We start from the raw sequence: 25,172 nt of genomic DNA on the forward strand, positions 1-25,172 counted from the left end.
CTGTTAGACCCCCATGCACTGCTCCCGTTGCCCACTGGCACTTTCAGAAGCACTGAAGTCATGCTAGGCATTAAGTGACATCACCTTTCCCTGCTAGGCAGGCAACTCCATCAGCAAATGCTTCCCCCATCTTTGTGTTTTGCCTTTAACTGGCTTAGATAATTTAAAGCCCCTGAACAGTTCCTCCTCTTGCTCAATACATGCAGAAAGAAATTGGAGATGCAGGAAGAAGAAGGTTATTAAAGATACAAGTTATTTTAAACAATCAAGTGTACTGAATTTCTGTTTATAGTTGTGGTTGTTTTTCCCTTTGCACCGGGCCCAACTATTTTTGCCCTGGTCACCTACTTGTACTGCGGAAGTATGCAATTATTAAAAGGAAACAATCCCTCACTTTCTTATTCAGTTTTGATTAGCTCCTGTACTTACTCTAATTTGTGCCTGTATAATGCAGAAATTGCCATACTGGATATGACAAGTGATCCATTTAGTTCAGATTGCATCAATGGCCAATACCAGATATTTCAGGAAATAGTGTAAAAAATGCCACTAGGGACAATTATGGAATACCATAGGGGACATTTCTTCCCAAATCTTGTCAGTTAATAGTTGGCTAAGGCCCTGAAGCTAGGGTGACTAGATGTCCTGATATTTAGTTGTCTGTCCCGTGTCCCGACCGATGTACGGTCAGGACACCATTTGTCCTGATATTTTGCTTTGGCAGCACTCCGGATTTTTTTTTTTTTTTTTTGTGCTTGGGGTGGCAAAAAACCTAGAGCTGGCCCGGGGGAGGGTTGGGGGGTGAGTGAGCCTGTGGCTGCCCTCCCATGTGTCCCGATATATTGTTCTGGTCATCTGGTCACCCTACCTGAAGCAGGAAGGTTTATTTACCTTCTTAAATATAACTGGGATATTATCAGTACAAGCATCTAATCTTTGTTTAAATCCTGATCTTGTGGGCTCAATATCCTGTGGCAATGAGTTCCACAGTTTCAGTTACATGTTATGTAAGTTTTAATTTACAATTTAAATAATTTAAGAAAGACGTTTGTTTACAAGCAACAATAACTGTTGCTGATTCTGTACACTGCATTTTTATTATATACCAACAAGGAAAAAAACAGAACATTTGGCACAAGAATGCCAATTTTTTATTTTTTTGGACACATGAACACAAAATATCCCTGCAGGCTAAAAAAAATACATTGCAAATTGTACACGACCAGCATCTTATCGCAACATGGGGCTGCTAACCCACCCATAACCATTTAGAAAGAGTACCTCGTATTGCTATAGACATACATCCAGTCCAAATTTAATAAAATACAATTTTAAACATTACAAGTCTAACAATATAGAAACAAAAATTACATCATAAGTCAAAATGAACAAATGCAAACATTTTACATTGAAGTTTCAGCCTCTAGACATAGAAATATCATGAAAATGTCAATAGCAAGGTATAAGAAAATCTGTGATATTACAAGATCTTTCCTCAAATTTCACAAGGAAAAAACCTTGCAGTTGAAACAGTATTGATACAATGCCCTCCAAACTCTGCTTTCTTAAAATGAAAGTAGAGCTACTCCCTTGCTATTGAGCAAGAAAAATCCTACAGCACATCCACAAAGGGAGTTGGGGCGGGGGGTGGGGTGGGGTGGGGGGGGAGAGAGAGAAATGTTGTTAAACACTATCTGAACAAGATGATGCCTTTGCCCATGTGTCGGGCAAGACTTTTGATATCGATAAATAAGCTCTGAAATTTGTCTGGAACAAGATACGTACTGCGCGGGCTGGTCTACACTTGAAACGCTACAGCGGCACCGCAGCCGTCTTTCTGTACAGACGCTCCCTATGCTGGCGAAAGAACGCTTCCCAATCCGCCTAGTGCTGTCGACAGGTCAGCTGAACTACGTCCTGCAGGGGTGTCGATTTTTCACAGCTCCGAGTGATGCGGTGAAACCGACCTCATTTTCTAGTGCAGACCAGGCCGAAGAAGCATGGTTGCCTGTCGATCACAGCCTTTTATGCCCTTTGGATGCACCCACAGGCACTACACTAAACTGTAGAACTTACAGTAAGAATAAATAAGTTGTTCCCGTCTGACTGTGAGACAGGCCAACTGGTTCCTTCTAGAGCTTGTTCAGAATCCAACCGTTTACAAAGAAAGCAGAACTGGTTCAAAAGTGGGGTTTCTGCTAATCTTTACTGTCAACTGCCCCTGCCCCCAACTCATTAAACTTTGCTACATTTAAAATCTTCCACACCACATAGCTAAACAGTGGCCAACAGGCTTTATTTATAAAAAACCAAACACCCTAAGAACTACAGCTACAGAATGCACATCTTCCCATTGATTGACACATGCATAACGATTCAGTCAGTCCCAAGGGGTAATTGAGATCATCGAGCTGCACCTCACCACTCAGCTTTCAGAACTGTATACAATAATATTGCTGCAACTTTGATCTTGCAGTTCTAACCTCCCAAAAGACGCACCCTTCAATGACAATTCTAAATCTAGAATGCTCTTCGGTTCTCTCTACCTCTCCAAGTGACAACACTGTACCCTTACCTGTATTTTATTCCTGTGATGTTCTAACACAGGACTGAGTTAGAAAGTTCTTGCCACGCTTCCCAGAGCTAATAAGGTCTAATAATCTGTACAGTTTGAGGTTAAATATTCAGGCTAATTGCAGGCAAGCAGATAAGAGGCTCTCATTTCATTCAATCTGAACTAGGAGTGCTTGGCACTGGACAACTATCTGGTGGTAAAAATTAAATCTCAGTCTTATCCACCCTTGACTAATCAGTCACATTCTTGCCTAGTGCATGAACCCACAGTGATCTTTGATCCTATAAGCTAAAGGGTGCTCAATTTCTCTTCAAGGTGCCAAAATTCACCATAGATTGGGTCAAAGTTCATTCTAAAAGGTTTTTTTGTATTCTCCCTGAACAAGTATTAAGAAAAGCAGCCGTCTAGCTGAAGCAGCAGTCAGTCTCCCACCCACATGTCCTGATTATTATCCAAGTGAGGTATTCTTTAAAAAAAGTTTAACAAATTAAAAAGAACCTTATCTAAACCTGTCCACACTATATGCCAGGAGCAGAGCTTGCTCCAGTCCCATTTTCCAACAGAAAAAGTTTAAACTAATTTTAATGAGGCATACTACTCTGAAAGTAGGTTATAGAAACTGTCTTGAAGACAAACTTCAGCTTATTCAGGTATAACTGAAAAGACAGCATTTAAAAATGTAAACTTTATTTTATGTACAAGCTTATTTAGAAGACTGAAGGAAAAAACAGCATTTCATATTGCTGAGCTTTTGAGAGGGCTGGTTTCCAAGCTTAGGAACCACACACAACTTAGCAGCAAACCCCACACCAATGGCAGAGACCACAGTGCAATAGCTGGTGACTTTTCAAACTTATCTTAGCTTCTGCAGTGGTGCAACGTTAGCTATGCTGAATCTCAGAGTAAGATTTTAGTCTCTGTTAACTCATGTTAACACTAAAAGAAACCTATTCTCAATGTACTAGGTTTGTGAGTTCCAAAAGTATTAAGTGAAGCCAAGTCCCTCTTCCTTTTTATACATTTTAGCTGAAAAAAGCCAAGCAAATAAAAACAACTAATTCCTTGTCCGGGACAGAATATATTTGATTTAAACTTTTTAAACATGCTGTTAAATGCAATTGTGAGAGCAACCTAGATTTCCAGGGGGGAAGGGGGAAAAAAAAAGGGATTAAAATGCTGGTACCAGGCTTCAGGTTGCTACGGTCACACAATACACTTAGAACTGTACAGATTGGCGAGCCTTTCCGACATATAACACCCAATTTCCAAGCTTATAAAAAAAAGTGGTAGACAGGACACCAACAGTGAATATAAAACAGTTAAAAATAATTGTTAAAAAAACCCATGGAAGTGCGTCTTTTCTGATTAGTTTCAGAAACTGCCAAATTGTGTGTTCAGAAAATTACACAAGAAGGTTGGTTAAACTCATGCACAATCCTCAGCTAGAATTTTACACTGTCAGGGGGGCTTAAAAAAAATTTATTGCCAAAGTTAAACCTTCTATGAGAAAAGTTTTAAAATCACTTAGATTTATCAAACCACACAGCAGCATAAAGTGGGCACTTTTGTAAAAGTTTGAAAAATATCTAAAAGCTAATTTTTTTAAAATATTTTATCATTTTTAGAAGGGGAAATGGTTCAGTACTTGTTACCATATCACGGCAGTATTATTTGTAACCATCATAATTACAACCTGCTGCCAGGCATCACTCTCTGGTTATGTTACACATTCACAGAACAAGAACCACCTAGCTGAATCCGTAGTATAGTGCAATTGCTTTGCAGCCCAAGTCTGCAGAGATTAAAAAGATAACTAGTAAAACTGACAAAAACCTGCAATACCTGTGAAAGTTAATGTTTGTTAAAAGGCATTTACAGTAGTGAAATCTAAAATCTCCATTAAAAAAAATATCTATGGCCCCACACAATAGAATGGTTACACTGAATTGGAGTAACATGTTTCGCCATAATATGCATACTTACTAAGCAGTGCATGAAGACAGGGAATTCGTCATCTTGATAAACTAGTGGGATGAGGAGATAACTTAAAAACCATAGCTAGCAAAATATTCAATAAAAATCTTTCATGCCAAGTCTTTTAAAAATTTCAGGACGATCGGCCTTTTGCGCTTTGAGGTAAAAATTCAGTCCAATGCATCAGAAAAGACAGTTCATGAATTTCTATTACTTAAAACAACAAAACAAATGGCTCAATTGTGTTGGTGCATCAGACTTTGCTGTGAAGTGTAGATTCAGTGCGACTGTTCAGAGCTGCTGGTAGTACACTGTCTGAAATAGACTGAGACCTAGCTATAAGCAGTAGGCGTTCAAAACATTTCAGGACTGCGTGGGTTGCCGGTTCTGCCTCGTCTTCCCAGATGGACTCAGGCAAAATACATTGTATGCTGGGTATCATGATGGATCTGCACTGCCTTTGCCAGAGCCTGGGGATCCCGGCCATTGCTCTGTCCCGACACGTGGCTGCCTTCAGCACTGTAAAGATGCAGACACATTTAAAGGGCTATGTACAATGGGACAAAAACGAACACACTTAAACCGTTCATTACTCAAGGTTCTGTACCTGCTATCTCTGACTACAGAGATAGTGCTCCAGGACCAGACTTACTTAGGCCAGTAGCTGATCATGAGTTATCCACATACAGATTAGTGCAGAGAGGAATCTTCCATTAGTATAGTTTACTTAAGTCTTTAGACCACATTCCATTTTAGTCCAACAATCATCACTTCTACAGCACCTTTCATCCAAGGATTTCAAAGTGCTTCACCAACATTAATTCCTACCAACACGTGTGAGCTAAGTATCTCCTTTGTAATGATGGGAAAACAGAGGTGAAGTGACTTGCCCAAAGCCTGAGGGAGTCCATAGTAAACCTGGGTTAGAGGCATTCCTGGCATTTGGACCTATATGTCTTCTGGCCAATGCTGCTTCAAATACACCACCTGAAAAGTACTAAGGGATCTTTAGTGAACAAGAGTCGCCAGAAACTCAGTTTCAGGACTCCTCCCAAGTGCACAAGGAGCTGGAGAGGAGGAAAACCTAACTTCCTGCTACAGTGCTTTAGCTGCAGTAACTCGAATAAAAACCCATTCAAGGGCAAAGGGAGGTAGAACAGTTGAAGTTACATTTTCAAACTTACATAAAGAAAAATATTAATTTTTTCCATAATGAATAAGATTGGGGAAAAAAAAGCTCACACTGTGCTAACGGAAAGTGTAATGATCTAAAAAAACCACACAAGTGTGTTGCTGTAATAAGTAAAGACTCTTCTGACCTCAGCTTCAGTTCTTCCCATGGCTGTTAACCATCCAATTAAACAAACAAAAAAAAAAATAGAAATGCATAAGAACTAACCACCAAATTTGATAGTTTGGCTTTATGAGGCATATCCAGGCTACTGAGAAAGGCTACATTTTTTTTAATGACTTTTAGTGACTTTGCTGTCAGACTGACAATCCTGGAGAGCTACATCTGCTATATCTGCCCAGGGCAGACACAGAGCACTGCACAGCTCTGCCAAATTTCCTGCCCCTGAACTGGAAGGATCCCAGTTAACAAGAAGAGCGACGCTGTCTCCATGCCCCAATCAATTCTTAGCCTCTCAACACGGTCAGACATTGCTGTTTGAGGTAGGACTAGACTGAGAACTCACCAAATTGTTTCACACAGAAGGCCAGTTCAAATCAGTGATTGGTATCAAGGGAAAGGAAGAAGAGTTATCAAGATTTTATTCTTCACTTACAAGTAAAACAGATCTTTTTAGACATGTTGAACAGTCTACTATAAAAAGAGACAGAAGCCTCTCACTCCTTACCTATCATGATCCTTGTCTACAAGATGATATCTTGCCCTAAATGCTACCAGCCTGGCATAGTATGCAGGAGCTGGAATGGAGACGGATCTTGTACAGCGGACATACGTGTGACACAGCTGGTAGGTTAGCAGCTGCAATTCATCTGCAGTGAAACAGTTGTCATCCCACAAGACCTGATAGTGAGATGGGCGGCTGGTACCCTGGTGAAGGAGGCAAATACTTGTTTAACTGGATTATATCCATCTAAGGCAGATGGAGCTCTAGAGACTTCTTGAATCAGTATCATTCAACCGAAACTGAGAAGCAGTTTCTAGAGAGATTTATATTCAAGTGATATATCAGAATCTTAGCACCGATTCATCATGTGTTAAATAAAACTGATAGACCTGCAAGTCTGCTCAAACTGTAAACAGGTGATGATGTCATCCGTGAGTGACGACAGCTCCCAATGGAGATTTTGCTCCCAACAGCACAAGTCTGGCGCAGACTGAAGATTACCTGAATTCCTGCATGGCTACAGAGGTAAAAATCAAATTCAGAGGGATGCGTGATGGTGCTGTCCACAGTAGTGCCTGCTGGTACATTACCACTTTTACCCACCTGTTTGGAAAAAGATTGTAATTAGTACATTTACTTCTGCAGGTGTCCCTTATGCAGCCCTGCCAGGACGGACTTACTTTAAGTTTCTGGTGAATGTAGCGCTTATGAAAGTGAGGAAATACTAAGCTCTTTTCCACACTAAGGATTAAACAAAGGTCGCAACATGGTGCGTCATTTTCTGGGAACCTTGCTATAAGCTCCTCTATGTGCCTAACCTCCTAGACTTGAGCAGTGTTAACAGTAAAAATGTGGTTCCCATGCCAGTCAGTATATATTTAAAACAGGGCTGTTGGTAGCACCATTATAACTATCGGTGGGAGTAGGCCTAAAACTGGATAATCCAGGCACAACACAAGCTTTCACTGAAAGTTTAATTTGAATATAAAGTTCCCAACGCCACCCCTGCTCAGACCCTTTCACTGGGACCTGCAATACACATACATTCTTAAATCCAGGAACTTTCCTGAGAAGAGATGGCAGTTTTGTGAAATGAACAAGACTCACGCATATTTAGAGACAAAGTAGGCAAGTTTTCAGACCCCCAATTTGGTGCCAAGGATCACCCTGCCACAAGATCCTGATTTGCTTAGAAACACTGCTTACTGTAGAGTAGAATCATTCCACTACTCTGGTAAGTAAACTGGACATCATCCCCAGCCAGCTGTTCTCGCATTTCTACACAATTCCTTCACTTATGTATGCAACAACATTACTTGCCCTTTCAGTTTTGTCAGCACAGAAGAGTCTAGTGTGATGCCTTTTCTGCACAACAATGTAGGTTATTCCTGGTCTATAATCTTCTTCCAAACTGATACAAGCCTTCCGGATTGCAATCAATTCTGGCCAAGCTACCTAGAAGTACAAGTGATGAATTCAGTATGCAGGACAGTATTCTCATTGGTTTCTCTGAACAGATGCAATTTCACAACAGTACAGTTCAAAGCACAATTAATTGTGTGCATGCCTGAGGGGGAAAGCAAAAGGAAAATTTAAAATGTTGCTTATATGAAGATTGATAAAAAATAAATCCTTGTCCTTCAGGTTTGATTAAGCCTCATTCTTACATTAAATAGGATTTAAAAAAAAACAACAACTGAGTTTAAGGTATGAATTGATCAACTAAGTTACCTTACATTTACATTCACCCCAAAAGGATCCAATAGTGTATTTCTCTAGCTATAAAACAGCCTCAATAACAGAGCCGTCTTTGGGGTGGAGGGCAGCAGCCTATTAGCTACAATATTTCACTCACAATGGAGAGGAGGAGAACTTTAACCTTGAGTAACCCAGAGCAAACCCAGCTCCTCCAGAAAGCAGGATTGGATTTTTAGCACCCGCATGGAGCAGACAAGACCTCTTGTCGAGAGTCTCTCACCCTAAAGACTTCCAGATCTGATCACCTACACTCAGTCTACCTTTCCCCAAGTGTTATACAAAGGGCTGTCTTGATGTTCACAAGATTCAAGCCTCTGGTTCTACAGGGTCTAGGTGTTTCAAAACTGAAGCTTAGCACCATCAAGCCACTCTCTGAGGAGAAATGTTCGTAAGAATCTTCATCTAAACAGCTGATGTAGATAAAGGTGAGCTCAGGCTGCCATGCGTGCCAGGGTGCCATCCATTAAGCAGTCTCCCCCTCCAGTAGGGGTTCATTTGCCAATACCATTTAGATTCTCAATGGCAAGACTTCATTCAGCCCCAAAGAAATGTCATTAAAAAATACCTGTTTCATCTGTCCCTCTGAAACTCCTCCTCTGTAGTAAATGATCCGTGTGGGCTTGAAGCGAGTAGATTTGTAGAACTGGATCAGCAGCTCTCGTACCATGTTAGTCAGGTCCTGGATCACTTCCTGACTGTACAGTAACTCCTGGGAAGTCTCCTGACGGGAGGTTTGCACACGCACTGTAGCACAGTAGCGGCTAGGGTGGCCATCCATGCTGCCTACCACAGCAGCAATAGATGGCTTCTTTCCATCCCCAGCAGGAGGGTGAGTGACATCTGCTCCCAGGAAGATCACTGGTTGCTGGAACACAGAGGGCCTGTTCAATTTAAAGAAGGCTTAGTCAAAAGCAAGGAAGGAAAAGAGTTAAATGTAGCAAGTCATCTAACAAGGAAAGATTAGACAAGTAGATCTGAAATATCCTTAACAACTGAAAACTTGCCAGGTATTTTTTACAGGAGAGTCCCTGCCCCCAAACAGCTTGCAATCTAGAGAGAACAGACAAAGGAAGTGAAAAGGGAAGTGCCAAAAAAGAAAAAAAAAAAGGGTGGGGGGGAGAGAAGAGGTGCAGATGGCTGAAAGTTAAAGTTTAATCTGCCACAATTCACTCACCTCCCCACTTTCTCTCACTTATTAGAAGAGCACTACAAGAAGGGAAGAACTAGTGAGTACAGGCCTCCCAGAAGTAGGGTATTTAAGGAGATACTTAGATGGGAAGGTGGAAGGATAAGGACACAGAAGCAGGAATAGAGAGACATAAAGGGAGTGGGGGTTATTCAGGGAGGTTAGTGGAAATGAGCAACAGAACAGGCTTTACAGTTTACTACAAAGCTAAGTGAGGTCTGTGATAAAGACAACAGGTGTCTGATCAGGAATCACAGCCAGTTTGACTACGTGCTCCGTATGTAACAAAGCAGCAAGAAAAATAGGTTTCTTGCTAGAGGACAATTTTGGATGTAGTCATCCATCAAACTGTAGGTCTAGATAGTTTACTACACATCACTGGTTCTAGACCAGGGGTGGCCAACCTGTGGCTCTTCAGACGTGAATATGAGGCCATCCTTGTATAGGCTGGAGCTACAGGTGCCAACTTTCCAATGTGCTGAGGGGTGCTCACTGCTCTACCCCTGGCTCTGCCCCCACTCCACCCCTTTCCACCCCCTTCCCTGAGCCTGCTATGCCCTTGCTCCTCACCCTCCTGCATGCCTCGACACAGCTGATCGGGAGGTGTGGGGAGGCACTGATCGGCAGGGCTGCCAGTGGGCAGGAGGTGCTGGGAGCAGGGGGGAGCTAATGGGGGGCTGCTGACGTATTACTGTGGCTCTTTGACAAGGCACATTGATAAATTCTGGCACTTTCTCAGGCTCAGGTTGGCCACCCCTGTTATAGAGGAAGAAGGGGAAACATGTCGTCACAAGATGGGTGACCATTCCCAATGCAATTCAGAAAATGGTCATGTGCTAACAGAAGACCAACACTGATGGGACTTGAGAATTTTAGAGCTCTCCCATCTTTTCATTTTATTTTACTCCAGCCTTTGTCTCCTGTCCAGCCACATTGCTGGACAAGTCTGACCCCCAAGGCAGGCTTTGTCCTAAGGCACAATGTATAAACACAGCATGTTGTGCGGCTTCAGTTCTAAAACAGAAGGCATCATCGCTTGTCCCATTTAATACACAAGCATCTACAGCTACAGAAGATTTCTAACCCACCCATTGTTTGGAACGGTACCGTTCTAGTTACTAAAAAGCAGACCAAAATAATCATTAGGCCTTCATTAAAGCTTTAAATTTGATCTAACCTTTGATGAGGTACAAGAACATTGTTGATCCCTCCAAGCTTTGCATTTATCTTCAGACAAAGATTGGACAGAGTTTGGGGTGAGGTTTTTACCACATTCTTCACCTGAACACACTGCGTGGCCATTCCTAAGAGAGTGTCACCAACACGCTTAACCTCAGCTGCAACAGAAAAGCAAGGTGATTCTGATTATCAGAAGCATCAATGCTCCCCTACCTCCCCCTTGTAAGACATCTGAAAAGTAGGTCAAGGGTCTAAAGATTCAACAGTGAATGAGTCCACTCTTTGTAACTATATCTGTACAATTATGAAGTAAAGAGATATTAACCAACCTCTAGAAAACCCATCACAGAAAAAGGCATTGCTACTCCTTACCCATCTCATCATTATGCACCTTTAAGTACAGATGATGTACAGTGAGTTAACTTTATAATCTCCTTTCCATACCATACACAGGTGTCTTTCCAGGAAGAATCACTACTATGAGCTGCAGTCCAACATAGGTCAACTTCAAGTGTTTGAACATCGGCTCCACACTGTCTGCGCCTTGTGCGTATTTACAGAAACATGGCTGGCCTTGGATTGGCATTCCCGCATCCTTGGAGATCTTGCGTAGCTGGTCTGTGAAACTCCTATAAAACAAACGAAGTATTAGAGCTTTTGGCAAATCAGTCCACACAGTTTCAGTCATTTCAGTCCTCTGGGCACGTTATCTTCTACTCCAGTGATCCTCAAACTTTTGTACTGGTGACCCCTTTCATACAGCAAGCCTATGAGTGCGACCCCCCCCCTTATAAATTAAAAACACTTTTTTATATATTTAAACACCATTATAAATGCTGGAGGCAAAGCGGGGTTTGGGTGGGAGGCTAACAGCTCACGACCCCCCACATAATAACCTCATGACCCCCAGTTTGAGAACCCCTGCTCTACACTATTCCATTGCATGGTCAGTTTTATACTGCTAAAATTCTCTTTAATATTATACCCAACTTAGACCTTCACTAGCACAGTTCCAGTTTTGACTCAAGAGAAACTTTTCAGGTCTTCACACTGCAATTGTTCAAGTGTCCTCTCAGCCACATGAGTTACATGAGCACAATCATAGAAACCTGAACCAGCCATAGATGGTTCACCAAGGACAGGTGCCTTTGGCATATCTGAAGAAATTTGGCTTAACAATAATGGGGCTTATCCTGAAGTCCTTACACACAGGTAACTCTCTGAAGTCAACAGGAGTTTTGCATGCAGACAATCACATTTGAGTCCCACATTAACAAAAGCCACAGTTTATTTGGTGGGACTTTCCTATTTTTATCATATCACTACACCCACCACTAAAACTCAGTGATTGTTAAACTGTTGGATAGTATTGCTTTAAGACGGGAAATTACTTCTGTAAACTGAAACTGCAGCAAGATGTTAAATAGCAACTTAATGCAATAATTACAGTTAGAATTAAAATGCACATACAGGAAATTCAGTTATTGTTCCAAAATCAGCTAACCCTGCGTCATTGCACACAGAACCTATAAGAACATGAAATATATAATGCACACCCAGGTCAAGGAATTATTGGCGCAAGGAGATTGCTGCAGGTACCATAATAAGTGCATTAATGGAGATTTAATGCCTCAAACAGACTTGTCTGTACCAAGCAAAAGAGAGAGAATTCAACATTACCAAAGGAGCAGACTCATTAAACATTTAGTTGTGTTCATTTTGTATACTACAGAAGTAGGTAAATAGTTGTCTTAAATCCCCCCCAACATGACCAACTCCACTGGGCCCTTATATTGCACAGATCTCATAATGAGCAGAAATACTCCAGCACATACATTTAAAGTAGCCATGGTATGAAACCACTGCAATACTCATAATACAGTTAGTCAAGCAAGGTTCTCCAGATACTCAGCTTCCTTGCTTTTGCAGATTTAAGCCAGTCCTCTCTAACAATCCAATCTGAAACAGTTTGACATTTATAGTAATCTCCCTTCCCTCCTGAATCCCTAAAATGAAGCACCAAAACCCTCAAAAATTTAGTATTCTATGTAATATTAACAGAGAAAACAAAGGACAATGTCTTATTCTATGTTATGTAAAGTGTCACACATATTTACGGTACTAAACATTTAACAGTCTGGTTTAGCTACACAATGTTAATAATGAGTTTCATTTATATCTAAAAATAAAGAAATTTGAACTCTGTAAGAAGTGAGTTCAGTAGAACGTTACACAAACACTGAATAGCTCAATAAGTACATCCCGCTCTCTGCACTACTACAGTGCTTTACAACATGAAGGATATTCTAACTTGGACTCTCTGGCATCAAGAGTATACCGTCTGAAAGCCTATATGGATAATGAACCAAGATGGTACTTAGAACTTTTGGAGGAGACGGAAGGAGTTTGGTACATGTTGACTGGGAAGCTGTTCAAGAATGAGGAGCAAGTGAAAAGCAAGTCAGGAAAACAAAGGGACCAACAGTCAGAAGAGAAACATAGGCCAAATGCAGGCAGTGGGAGGAAAAAAGCAGAGCCATATAGACAGTTGCCTTCTCCAAAGATAGCATTTCAGTGGCTATATGAGCACCTTAATCCTTTTCCTAGTTTAACAGTTTACAAAAGTTAACCAAATCAGGTTACAGACTTGGTTATTCCCCACCTTCAAGTTGCAAATACTTAAGCTACTACAGGGAAGGATTTCCTGCTTTTACTGCGTTAGATGTGTTCACATCAAGTTATCATAGAAATGAAGGACTAGAATAGACCTCAATAGGTCATCTAGTCCAGTTCCCTGCACTAAGGCAGGGCTAAATATTATCTAGACCATCCTAGTGGATGTTTTATCATATCATGTTATATAGCATGTTATATCATAACTGCTGGTAGTACAAAGATACTCACTTGAGCAAGTCTTCTCTGCATTGTTTTTGAGGTGCAAAGCAGGCAACAGCCCAAACTTTAATCTCAATGCCAGCATAGAACTGTTTCCCTCTCATGTCCCAAACACCCTGGTTTGGTGTAGCTACTGTCTTGTTCTAGATAAAGTCAAAGACAAAAGACAACTTAAAAATTAAAAACTATGCTCAGGTTGATAAGGCAGTCAGTAGTATTCTCTATAGGTTTGTGTACAAGTGAACTTTTAAATTACAAAATACCGGCTAACGCTTCACGAGTCTGTTTCTTACAACAAGCTATTTTACAACAGATACCAAGAACTCACCCGGCCTCCATACTGCAGCATCGGTGCTGGCAATACTCTGCCTGTTAACTCTGTCATTTCGTTATGGACCACAATGCCAAACTCCTTCAGATATGGATCCGGTCCACCTACCATACTGTTACTCTTCACCTGGAGATCAGGAGAACCTCATCATACCCACACACAGTATTTCAGGTGGCTGTTATTAGCACAAGCAGTACAGAGTGGCTCAAGCCATATCCCCTGATGTCAGCGGTCCCCAAACTGTGGGGCACGTGGAGGAATGTCCAGGGGTGTGTGGCAGAGGCTGGGAGTGCCACCCAGCTCTGCTCTGCCCCTGGCCTCAGCTGTGGCCCCTGCTCCCGGCTGCAGCCTGGCCATGACTCCACTCCTGGCACGTGGAGGTGGGACGCGGACACATTCTATTACTGCTAAGGGGAGGGTGAGAGCCGAAAAGTTTGAGGACCACTGGCTTACACTAAAAGGGAAAAAAAAACTTCAGCTTCTTCTGTTCTTGGCTAGTCTGCTTATACAGAGGAACCTAAAAGGGATCAGAAATTCTATGGATTTTGGTACAATTTTTCAAATGGAAACCATTTGAAAGATATACACAAAACCCATCTATAGTGAAAAAATGTGACACACGCAACTTGAAAATTTTGTATCAGAAAAAATGTTTGAAGGGGAAGGGAAAAATCTTCTGACTATTTTCTATAAAGTTGAACCACAGCTACTCACAAGTCTGCTGATTTCTTCCTGTCTGTCTGGTGCCGACCTTGCAGTTGCCTTTATCATAGTTGATGTCTGATTGTCTGTTAGCTTTTTGATACATCGTTGGCCTGCCACAATGTTACATACCTACACAGCAACGGAATTAGAGATGGCTTATCGCCTCTGAAACAAGGGGTGTAAGTCACAATGCAGTGCCAGTTAAAAGTTATCAGACTCTTTACCTCAAGTGGTAAGTAAGTGTGTTTCTGTTCCTGTCCCACTTGGAGACACGGAAGGTGAGGATACTTCAGCTGCAGACTGTACTTTTGCTTAAAATACTGAGCTACTGTACACTCCATAGCCTGTCCATTTTCCAGCTGCAGAGGGAACCTATTAAAAAAAATGCACTGCTTTGATTACGCTTCGCAATGAAGTGGTTAATTTTTAAAAAATGATATAGAGAATATATTTGAAAGCCCTGAAAATGCCCATTTTCTATAGTTATTATTTCTCTTTATGTAAATGTATGTATAAAAGAGATTGTCAATGGGCATTGGACTTGAAGCCAAGTTAAAAAATTAGGGCTTTAGAGACACATTTTAAAAGCCAAGGCATCTCTCTAATTATTCATCTTGTGGAGAAACTACAGTTGTAGCCCAAATCCACTGCCGTTGTTCCAGTCTCGTAAAATTAAGAATTCTTTTAAAAGTCACATGGATATTTTGACTCCTGAGCCAGCTACCCTTGTAGAAATAAGGCACTTAGCATCTCCAATAGCTTTCACTTTATAGAGGAGATTGTGTACATACGTCTGATGGCTCGCCGGTCGCCTGGTAACATTGCAAACTCTATATTTTCTCTTCATCTGGCCACAGTGGGTAACCTCTACTTTTAGACCTGAAAACCCAAGACAAAAGCCACCAAAATAAAAATCAGACACAGTCAACTTATTACCACCGCTAAGATTTACTTTCAACTCGGAAAGATGAGTGACAAGGAATAGGCCAGTTTCCAGTGTCTGCAACCTGTGAACTCTGGTAGCACAACTTAATACGCTCACGGGCTTCCAATATTTTGCACCAGCAGTTTTTAAACTATTCATTTACCTCTGATTTCTTTGGTAAACTTAACACGCTGGGAGTCTGTAAGAGGCTTGGTCTGTTCATTGATGTTCTGAATGTCCAGGACCTCACACATGAACTCAATGATAGGCTGTGCACGATAGAAAGCAGTCGCCGATACTAAGAACAGAAAGACAGGATATTTAGTCTAGAGGAGGTGAAGGTAGGGGGAGGAGGAACTTTCTTATGCCATTAAAAACAGAAGTTCTTGCATACCATCAATATTGAGCATCATGTTCCACATGGCAGGCCTGACCGATTGATGGAATCCAAACCAAACCTCCCTTCCTCCTCCCAGAGGGTGGTAGTAACCTTCAGGAGGAGAAAAGAAGGAACGGCCCACAGGGGTGTACCTGATGAAACAGGAGGAGTTAAGACTTAGATTCTTCCTTTCATTGTATTCCCCGGGTTCCCAAAAGTTCAAGTCCTAATATATAGTAGGAACCCAGTATTTCTTATACACTCATTTGAGTAGTGCTTAAAAATTTACTTAGTATTTCTATACTACTTCACAAGTGTTAGTTACATCTAAGGGCAGGTCTACACTATGGGGCTAAGTCAGCTTAAGTTACGCAACTTCAGCTATGTGAATAACATAGCTGGAGTCGATGTACCTTAGGTTGACTTATTACGGTGTCTACACCGCGCTGGGTTGACGGAAGAAAGTCTCCCGTCGACTTACCTTATGTTTCTCATTCCGGTGGAGTACCGGAGTCGATTGGAGAGCCCTAACACACATGAAACACATCTGAATTTTACAGATAATAAAGCAGCTAGAAAGGCCACAGAAAGTTACTATCAGAACCTCAGACAGAATCCATGCGTCCTGCTGGCAGACCAGAGCTTAAATTTTCATCTGGAGCCGAACGGAGCAGGGCTCTGGCAAATTATTTTCAAACTTGTGCAAGCCCCGGCATGCCCCATGGGCAGAAGCCCCAAGTCCCGGGGGCTCCAAGAAATACTTGCGGAGAATTTAAGCCATGGGGCAGACCATATTTCTTCTAATGCAAGTATGAATCAAAAACGCTATTAAAAAAGTCACACAACAGATCCCTTCACCGCTTTTGCAGCGGTGTAGTTTAAGTTTGGAGAAACGGCAAATAGGCACCATTTTAACAGATTGATACAAGCCCACACTGATTAGGAAACTTGCAATCAAAAGTACCCACCTCATGGAGGGAAGGTGTCGTGTGATTACATCAAGTGCCTGTACAGAGTCTTCAGGAACTTCATTCAAATGCCCTGCCAGAGCTTCCAGAAGCAGCTGAAGGCTGACCACTGACACCCACTGAATAGACACTTTAAATGTCTGGTCTTTCCCCTCACCTGGGAGCGTCACCTCCATATCCACCTAAACAATCAGAGCAGATGCAGCACAAACATAAATTAACAGACTCAATACCCTAGCGCAACACTAAGCAACACTCATTCTCATGGACTTGCTTTGAGTCTACAGGTGGTTTCTCAACTAGGATGTAATAATTTAAGGTAATTCTACAGCAAACAAGAGTAGCTACATAGAGAAGTTTGAAACCTGGTAATTTAATCACACCAAGAAGCTGCTCTGAGGTTCTGTTTGTATTAGCCATTACCTTCAACTGGAGGTTATATGGTGACACCAAAGCACTAAAGAAGAGCGCTATGATTAGTCACCCACTTTTTGTCCCAAAGAATTGATAGGAAGAGGCTGGTTTGTGTCCATAAAACCACAGTAAAGGTATGTTAACCTCTAGTCTTCAAGTCAATGCTCTGAACTTCCTCGGGAACCAGTCAACACCACAATCAAATCACCAAGGGAAGCAAAGATCTATAAGGGATGCAAAGTGTTCTTCCCCAGAGGTTGAGCATGCTACTTGAAAAGTACTCTCTTCCACCATTAGCCTACAGGGTCTCCCTCACATTGCAGTGTGCCACCACTCATCTGGTCCTCAGAATGGAGGGTAAAGTAGGGTTATTTTCTCCAGAAAACTGAGTATCTACACAGATTTCACCCAAATCTGGAATTTTTGGTATATATTTCTATCTACCAACATACTATTAAGAACGAGGACACACTAAAATATTTCAGTTGAAAATTACAGAGTTGTAAACGTAAGGCTTGACTGGAAGGTGACAGTGTGTTAATGCTTATCCTCAGAAAGAGTAAATTTAAAGAGGCCCACTAACTTCCTTGACCTTGTTGTGAGAAACCTAAGGAAGCATCTGAAATATCTGGTAACTGTTGATCAATAAATGCTACATTACACTCTGCTCAACTTCCTTCCCACTCCTCCCTTATTCCTATTTACCTCACCTTCTTCTACTATTTCCCTTCTCTATACCTCTGACACCATTAATAAAAATGTATTTAAAAATAGGAACTAAAACAAGTCATGTGTCTCATCAGCCTGGTCAGTTTGCTTGTATGTCATGTTTCCCCGCTATTCTTTGCTTTTAAACTGTGTTTTAGTCTCTTCTGATTAAGCATTTTGGGATGTTGACTGTCTTCCTGCGTCTTTGGATAGTACCCAGCAGAACTGTGCTCCACTCCAAGTTTGGGACTTTGGGTGCTACCATAATATAAATCACATCATCAGGCAGACAAGTTGATGGTCTGTTAAAAGTCTTAGAAAACCTAATATTAAGAAAAAATGATTCCATTCAAAATTTTCAGTTTTAATGAAAATGTTCCTTGCCTTGGATTTACTCAAGTAAATTTACATGAGTAAATTACTAATATAAGTAAGGTTTCAGAGTAACAGCCGTGTTAGTCTGTATTCGCAAAAAGAACAAGGAGTACTTGTGGCACCTTAGAGACTAACCAATTTATTTGAGCATAAGCTTTCGTGAGCTACAGCTCACTTCATCAGATGCATACTGTGGAAAGTGTAGAAGATCTTTTTATATACACACAAAGCATGAAAAAATACCTCCTCCCACCCCACTCTCCTGCTGGTAATAGCTTATCTGAAAGTGATCACTCTCCTTACAATGTGTACGATAATCAAGTTGGGCCATTTCCAGCACAAATCCAGGTTCTCTCACCCCTCCCCCCCCGACACACACAAACCCACTGGTACCAGCAGAAGATTTGGTTTGTGTGGGGGTGGGGGAGGGGGTGTGTGTGAGAAAACCTGGATTTGTGCTGGAAATGGCCCAACTTGATTATCATACACATTGTAAGGAGAGTGATCACTTTAGATAAGCTATTACCAGCAGGAGAGTGGGGTGGGAGGAGGTATTTTTTCATGCTTTGTGTGTATATAAAAAGATCTTCTACACTTTCCACAGTATGCATCCGATGAAGTGAGCTGTAGCTCACGAAAGCTTATGCTCAAATAAATTGGTTAGTCTCTAAGGTGCCACAAGTCCTCCTTTTCTTCATATAAGTAAATTAACATGTGTAACTAAGGATCTGTACTATGAGACCGTAAGTCTGTAGAGAGGAAGTGAGCTATAAAAGCCTTTGTTTTCAAGTAGATGGGGGAAAAATTGAGAGTCTAGTGTAGAAAACTGTACTTTGTTTTGGTTCTGAACTTCAAAACCAGGTCTGGAAGCAACTAGTGTAGCCAGTGCTAGAGCATATTGGCACCGTGGCACCCCTTTCCTGTCTTAGTACTTGCCTAAACAAATCCAATCGCACCAGAACAGCACATCTGCTGCAAAGTACAATTCCAAGGTCATTCAATAGTCAAGCAGCTAACAGTATTGCCCTTTAAGTGGTTTTAACAACCTTCTGAGAAAAATTTACACCAAGAAGTGTGATCTGTCTTAGCAGCCTCCAGACCACAGTGTGTTGGTTTACACTGTCACGGTCAAGTTCACAAACATAAGAGCTCCTGGAAGAGAGTCCACTGAAGAACCCAAATCCTTGGATTTCACACAATTCCTATTGGCCCTTGGTTTTCAAATACTACTAAACTGTAAGGTTTCTTTCTATTGCACCTTTCATCCCAGCACACTTCATAAACTATACATAGTATTGCAATGTTGGTATGGCAGCATGTCACAGGAAGATTAAAGCTGTTTACCACAACACTTACCCTATCTCTCCCAATAGGCAATGGGTGTGCAGTATACATGTTCCTTTTGCCATCATATCCTGGCTGCCGATCACCAAATATCTGCATCTTGAAGTGTCTCACCATAGTATCTACCACTTCCCTAAAGAGGAATGGTATTGTTCAATAGATTAGTTTGAAGAATAGGCAAATTCAGTGATGCATTAGCACAGTTATTATAATTGGCCATGACTGCACTCAAGCCTGAAACCAGTAGCTATCAGAGACAACAATGCACCCGATTCTGCACATACCCAAGTTGCCAGCAGCCCCTTTGCCCCGAACAGAGACACAGGACAAACACATGTGCAGAATAGAACACAAAAATTTGGTCCAAAGAACAAATGGCTTCTACCAAAATTGCACCATTAGTTAAATTATAGACAGAAAAAACTATTTGGCCCCCTGGGAGACCAGTGTAGGATTGTTCCTCAACATATTTCTCGATGTTTTCTACATCTACAGGCCAACTATAAAAGCTTTTAATACAACTTTCTCTGAGAATAGGATAGAATTTGTTTTTCCACAGCACCTAGGAGCCCTAGTCCTGGCTCATTGCTAAATCAGCAACTATTACCGACATTGCATATATAAAACTATACTTGACAGCAGCTGGAGAAATGCTAAAAAGCAGACTTTCCTTAAAATGAGGCTGCTTCAGTGTTTATTAAGCCATCCTTACCTGTTCACTCTCCGGGGCCGCTTTTCTGGTTTGATATCTACATCATAGTGATAAACATCAATTTTAGGGATCTGCACCTGAAAATGATTGGCTAAGAGACGGATGGGTTTCCCAACAGTTCCTAGGCCGGGGCGGCGGGGCGGCTGGAAGAGGCTGGCTGGTGGCCCTGTGAAAGTCAGAGAAACAAGTTTGAGATCATAAATGATCATGTAACACAATGTCCTCCCACCTGTACATAGGGCTGTAATTCAACTGAAGGCTCCTTATGACAGACGAGGGAACAAAGTCTGAAGTGCCTTGCTCAGGTTGCAAGATTTACAAACGAAAGTGCTCCTTAGTCGCTCCATTGCCTTTTGACAGCTCTAAATGATTTTCATGAAGAAAAGAATTATGTACCCAAAACATACATACATTACTGCTGTAATTAGTTTACAAGACATCTACCTATGTAAACACGATTTATGAAGTCAGAGCCCTGTGATGGAATTTAGTCTTTTGTATACTATATATACCCTTATCACCACATATAGTATCATTAGTGAATAATAGAGAGTTTATTATTAAGTCCATTACAGGCTTCCATGTGCTGTATTATGCTCAGAGTCAGGATTTTAATGACAGATTCTTGGCATGATCAAGTGATTAGAGGTCTGATTTTTATCTGAAAATTGATAGTATCCAGAATTGGTGAAGTTTTTTTATTCTATAATACAAAATTAAAAATACCTTTTTTATATAGGACTGGCACAAAATATTGCGCTTTCCACTACCACAAAAGATGCTGTGTTGACATGCTAACAGTGAAATGCTATTCAATGTAAACAAAGCTCGGGCCAATTTCAAATTCCAACACAAAGATGAGAGTGAGGAGGGCAGTTTTCCCTAAAGGAACGGAAACAGTAAGTGTAAAATGTTTTCAACAAAATTATTAGTGTAAAGACAGTCATGTCTTGTTAATAGAACTGGTCAAGATAGCTTACAAAAATCTGAGGGTTTTTTTTTTTTTTTTTAATTATTTCTACTGAGAAAATTTGCAGAGGCTTCAAGAAGGAAGACATATTTGAACTCAAATTAGCCAATGTCATGTTTTGCCAGTTTCCTCAAAGATATAAGTTATAACTGGAATGTTACATAATTTAAAGGGGCTCTCATTTGTAAGTCAAATTTGTCTGATTTCTTTTAAACTCACTATTGTTTAAACACTTGAACTGAAGTGACTGAATAAAAAAAATCCACCCCCCCCCCAGTTTATTTTGTGCATTTGACAGCATTCTGTGTAGTCACAGTTTCACTATTCCCCTTCTGTAGGCAGCTTTCCCTACTTGAGTCTTAGCAACAAAGGAGAGAAAGACATTTGAAAAATAGTAAAGCCACAAAAATTGGTAGGATAACTTGAGAAATTTAACAACTGAAGCTGCTCTAAAAGCTTTTTTTAGCTGACTAAATTTGAGGTTGACAGCATCCCTTTCAGTCAAAGGGCTGACAAACCGAGGGTCTGAATTTATCCCAGAGGGCGGGAAGGAAAGCAGACATGCTGGGAACCAGCTATACCTTAGAGATGCAGCAATAAACTTTTGCATGCAAGGCTAAACCCCAAGAAGCCACATACCTTTGTTTTATAGGAAGACTTCTAAGTTTCGACTAAATTACCAATATTTATTTATAGATTTGTGATTATTAACACTAAAATACTTTAAGTGCTGAAGTACTTAGAGGGTGACACTCCGAGTAGATGTAGTCCATTTGATATATCAATTCTCTGAAGTTGAGGAGAACAGCACACCAGCTTCCTTGGGGCACGGATTTTTTCAAACATGCCATATGCACCTTTGGCACTGCACTTGTATAAATAGTTATTTTAACTAATGACAGCTTGTCATAGGATATAGTTTCATTTTTAAAAAAGTTAAAAAGCATGAATCATCGAGCGCAATCAAAGTTTGCTGTGCTTGTTTGGATAGCAGAGAGACGATCATTAATCCTGTGCTAATTAGTCTGAAGCAGTATAGCTTTTGTGGGCACTGACCTGCTAAAAGAGATTAAATGACCAACTATATTTACCCATTTACCTTCTTCAGTATTTGCAAGTTTTGTAAATTAGGAATCAAAACAATTCCAGACATTTGTCGTCGAGAAAGGAGGTTAATATTACATCTTCTCTTTATAATCATTCTTATTCATTCTGATACAAAGTAGTAAATTAAATGCTATTTTCCATCTGAAGCCAGGGCTTCACTACAATTTATATAATTTGTTTCCATAATTTTAATTTTGGCCATTCAACTTCACTAGGATGAAATACTTCTATCCCACACACTGTTGCTCTAGTTTTCCTGCCATGTATTACCAGCCTATAACCACTGTACCTCCGAGGGGAAGCAGTTTTACACAAATGAAATAGGATCTCTTGGAAATGTGTGAATTTATACTGCATCACACATTGATTAACAGACTGTAAACATTCAAAGAAAGAACTATAACAGTGATCTTTCAAAACATCTCCCAAGATGTGGAATTAATGGAGGGAAGATTTTGTCTTCAGATCAATAACTTATCGCTGTAGATTAGTTCCTAAAAATATCAACTTGATAGGATAGGTATTCTGGAACCTAGGTGTAGATATACAGACTTAGGTCAAGAAATACATCTTGCACACATTTTAATCTTTAACCTTTTTCTCATATGACAATACTCACCAAGTTCCACATCCAATAAAAGATGGCATTTAGTCATATACCAACAGCTTTAGTTTTAATGCCCAGGATTTAACTCTTTCTACAATGGTCCACCTTCAAAAGTTAAGCATTTTTATTACACTAATTATGCAATTTATTTGCAACCATAATGTACTGTGTGTACGCCAATTTTCAAACCTATCACACTACTGCTCCTCTTTGACATAAAGTCACTTCCTTGGCTAAGGCTGTATTCCACACACTCTCATCTACATTTTTAAGTCAAATCATATTGTGGAATGTCTAAGTAGAAAAACTCCTGTAGCAGTCTGAGTGGCCTGTCAGTCATGCAGAAAGTTTTAAGTGTATAGTGAATCTGCGGGTAAAGTTTAGCAACCCACTTAAGTTCCTCTTTAAAAATGACAGATCACTGAGATACACTTAGTTGGGTTTCATGTCAATATAACCTCTGCCAGAAAGACCTCTACACTGATCACCAGCAATAATCTTGCACAAACATATCCCAATTTGTTACTTACAAATATAGCAGTAGAATGAAATAGTCACTACATTCACAGCATTTTTAGTAGCATGGCCTCCCCTATTCTTATTAGGAAAAAAACCTACTCAACCTACTCAAAAAAATACTCAACCGAACAGTATAGAACAGAAAGTATCACTGATTTCTGAAAGGCCTAAGAACTGAAGACAGGGTTAACCACACATTGCAATATAGTTAGCAAATTATTAAACACACTGCAGCAAAAAAAACATTTAGAGAAGGTGAAAATACTCTGGCTGGAAAGTTACGGTGGGCAGAACTTAGAGGGGGAATGGAAATTTGCATGGGTTCCTTCGCCCACCTATGAATCAGTCACTGCTAGCAATATGTCCAGTGTCTTTACTCAATATCAGAATACACCCCCGACACGCCAAAAATAACTGGATTTAAAGCACAGCACACAGATTGTTAGCATCAGGTGCTGGACCTCCTGGACCCAGGAGGCAGAAACAACTTCCTTTCCCCTCCCTCATGCATTTAAACTACTCTGGAGAAGAGCAAGGAAACTACCAAATAAAGAGCTTCATGTCCCTAGCCCGATAGGGCCCCTCAACATGTAGGGCCTGGAGAGAGGGCTGATGGAAGAGAGGGCAAGGGTGACAGGCCTCTGATTAAGGGTGCACACCAGCACCCAGCTGAACCTGGGCTCTCCCCCAAATCCTTGTTGACGAAGTGTTCCCTGCAGTGCGAGCCAGGCCTCACCAGGAGGCTGGGCACCCTCTGAAGCAAAGGAAGCCAAGCCCCCAACCTCCTCAGGACCCAGTGTCACCAGGAAACACACACACACCACACACACCCCAGCTCCAGGAGGAAGCCAAGCCCCCCCTTCCCCCTCCCAGCACCGCCCACCTGAGGACCATCCAACCCTCTGCTCCCCTGTCACCTGGGAGCCACAAACCTCCCAGTGGAGGAGGTTACCCCCCCCCCCAAGAGCTAGTCACCCCCCCCAGGAGCAAGTTACCCCCCAACTCTCCCCCAGGAGCCCCCCCACCCCCGCAGTGGAGGAAGTTACCCCCCAGGAGCTAGTCACCCCCCCCGGGAGGGGGTCACCCCCCCCACTCTCCCCCAGGAGCCCCTTCAGTGGAGGAAGTTACCCCCCCAGGAGCTAGTCACCCCCCCAGTGGAGGAAGTCACCCCCCCACTCTCCCCCAGGAGCCCCGCCCCACCGGAGGAAGTTACCCCCAGAGGCAGAATCCACCCCCCTCCCCCGGGGACCCCCGCCGCTCACCGGGTCCCAGCGCCTCCATGGCGGCGGCGGCCTCACTGCGGTCCCCCCCGGCCGCCCCGGGCCCCGCCGCCCCCGGCCCCGCCGCCGCCGCCGCGTATCGCTTGATCTCGGGAATGGTGGCTGCGGGTGGGGTCGGCACCGGGAACTGGGCTGAGGCGGGGGCGGGAGCGGGGCGGGGGGGGGAACGGGCGCGGGTGGCTCCTGGCGGCGGCGGCGGCACAAACAATCCCCTCTGCGGTGCCACCGAGCCCGAGCAGGAACCGGCGCGGGTCCGGGAGCGCGCCCCCGAAGCCGCCGCCGCGGGGTCGCGCGCGAAATCCCCCCCCTCGCTGTCGGGGTCGCGCGCGCGCGCGCGCCGCTGGAGAAGCCGGGTTCAGAGGCCTCTCCGGGCTCGCGCTCGCCCCGCCCTCTTTCCCCGCCGCG

The 25,172-nt window shown here is 42.1% G+C and overlaps 1 protein-coding gene across 4 annotated transcripts; it reads right to left on the reverse strand.

Moving 5' to 3' along the window:
• Positions 1 to 1,047: 1,047 nt before the first annotated feature.
• Positions 1,048 to 25,149, reverse strand: LOC140900577 (protein argonaute-4). 4 transcript variants are annotated; one of them, XM_073318081.2, is made up of 18 exons: positions 24,750 to 25,149; positions 20,285 to 20,450; positions 19,585 to 19,705; positions 16,732 to 16,913; positions 15,779 to 15,915; positions 15,548 to 15,682; positions 15,251 to 15,338; positions 14,684 to 14,831; positions 14,469 to 14,588; positions 13,752 to 13,880; positions 13,433 to 13,566; positions 10,973 to 11,157; positions 10,527 to 10,686; positions 8,729 to 9,044; positions 7,726 to 7,860; positions 6,907 to 7,008; positions 6,409 to 6,608; positions 1,048 to 5,068 (listed from the first exon to the last, which is right to left on the reverse strand). In XM_073318081.2, the coding sequence occupies exons 1-18, from the start codon at positions 24,766 to 24,768 to the stop codon at positions 4,960 to 4,962; spliced, it is 2,586 nt and encodes an 861-aa protein (XP_073174182.1). In that variant the 5' UTR covers positions 24,769 to 25,149; the 3' UTR covers positions 1,048 to 4,959. The 4 variants fall into 4 exon arrangements, with proteins under 4 accessions (XP_073174182.1, XP_073174181.1, XP_073174183.1 ...); XM_073318080.2 differs by lacking the exon at positions 24,750 to 25,149 and having other exon boundaries at positions 20,285 to 21,933; XM_073318082.2 differs by lacking the exons at positions 13,752 to 13,880; positions 24,750 to 25,149 and having other exon boundaries at positions 20,285 to 21,934.
• Between the last annotated feature and the right edge of the window lie 23 nt (positions 25,150 to 25,172).

Source organism: Lepidochelys kempii, chromosome 19 (genome assembly GCF_965140285.1).
Source record: "Lepidochelys kempii isolate rLepKem1 chromosome 19, rLepKem1.hap1, whole genome shotgun sequence".
NCBI lineage: Eukaryota > Metazoa > Chordata > Testudines > Cheloniidae > Lepidochelys > Lepidochelys kempii.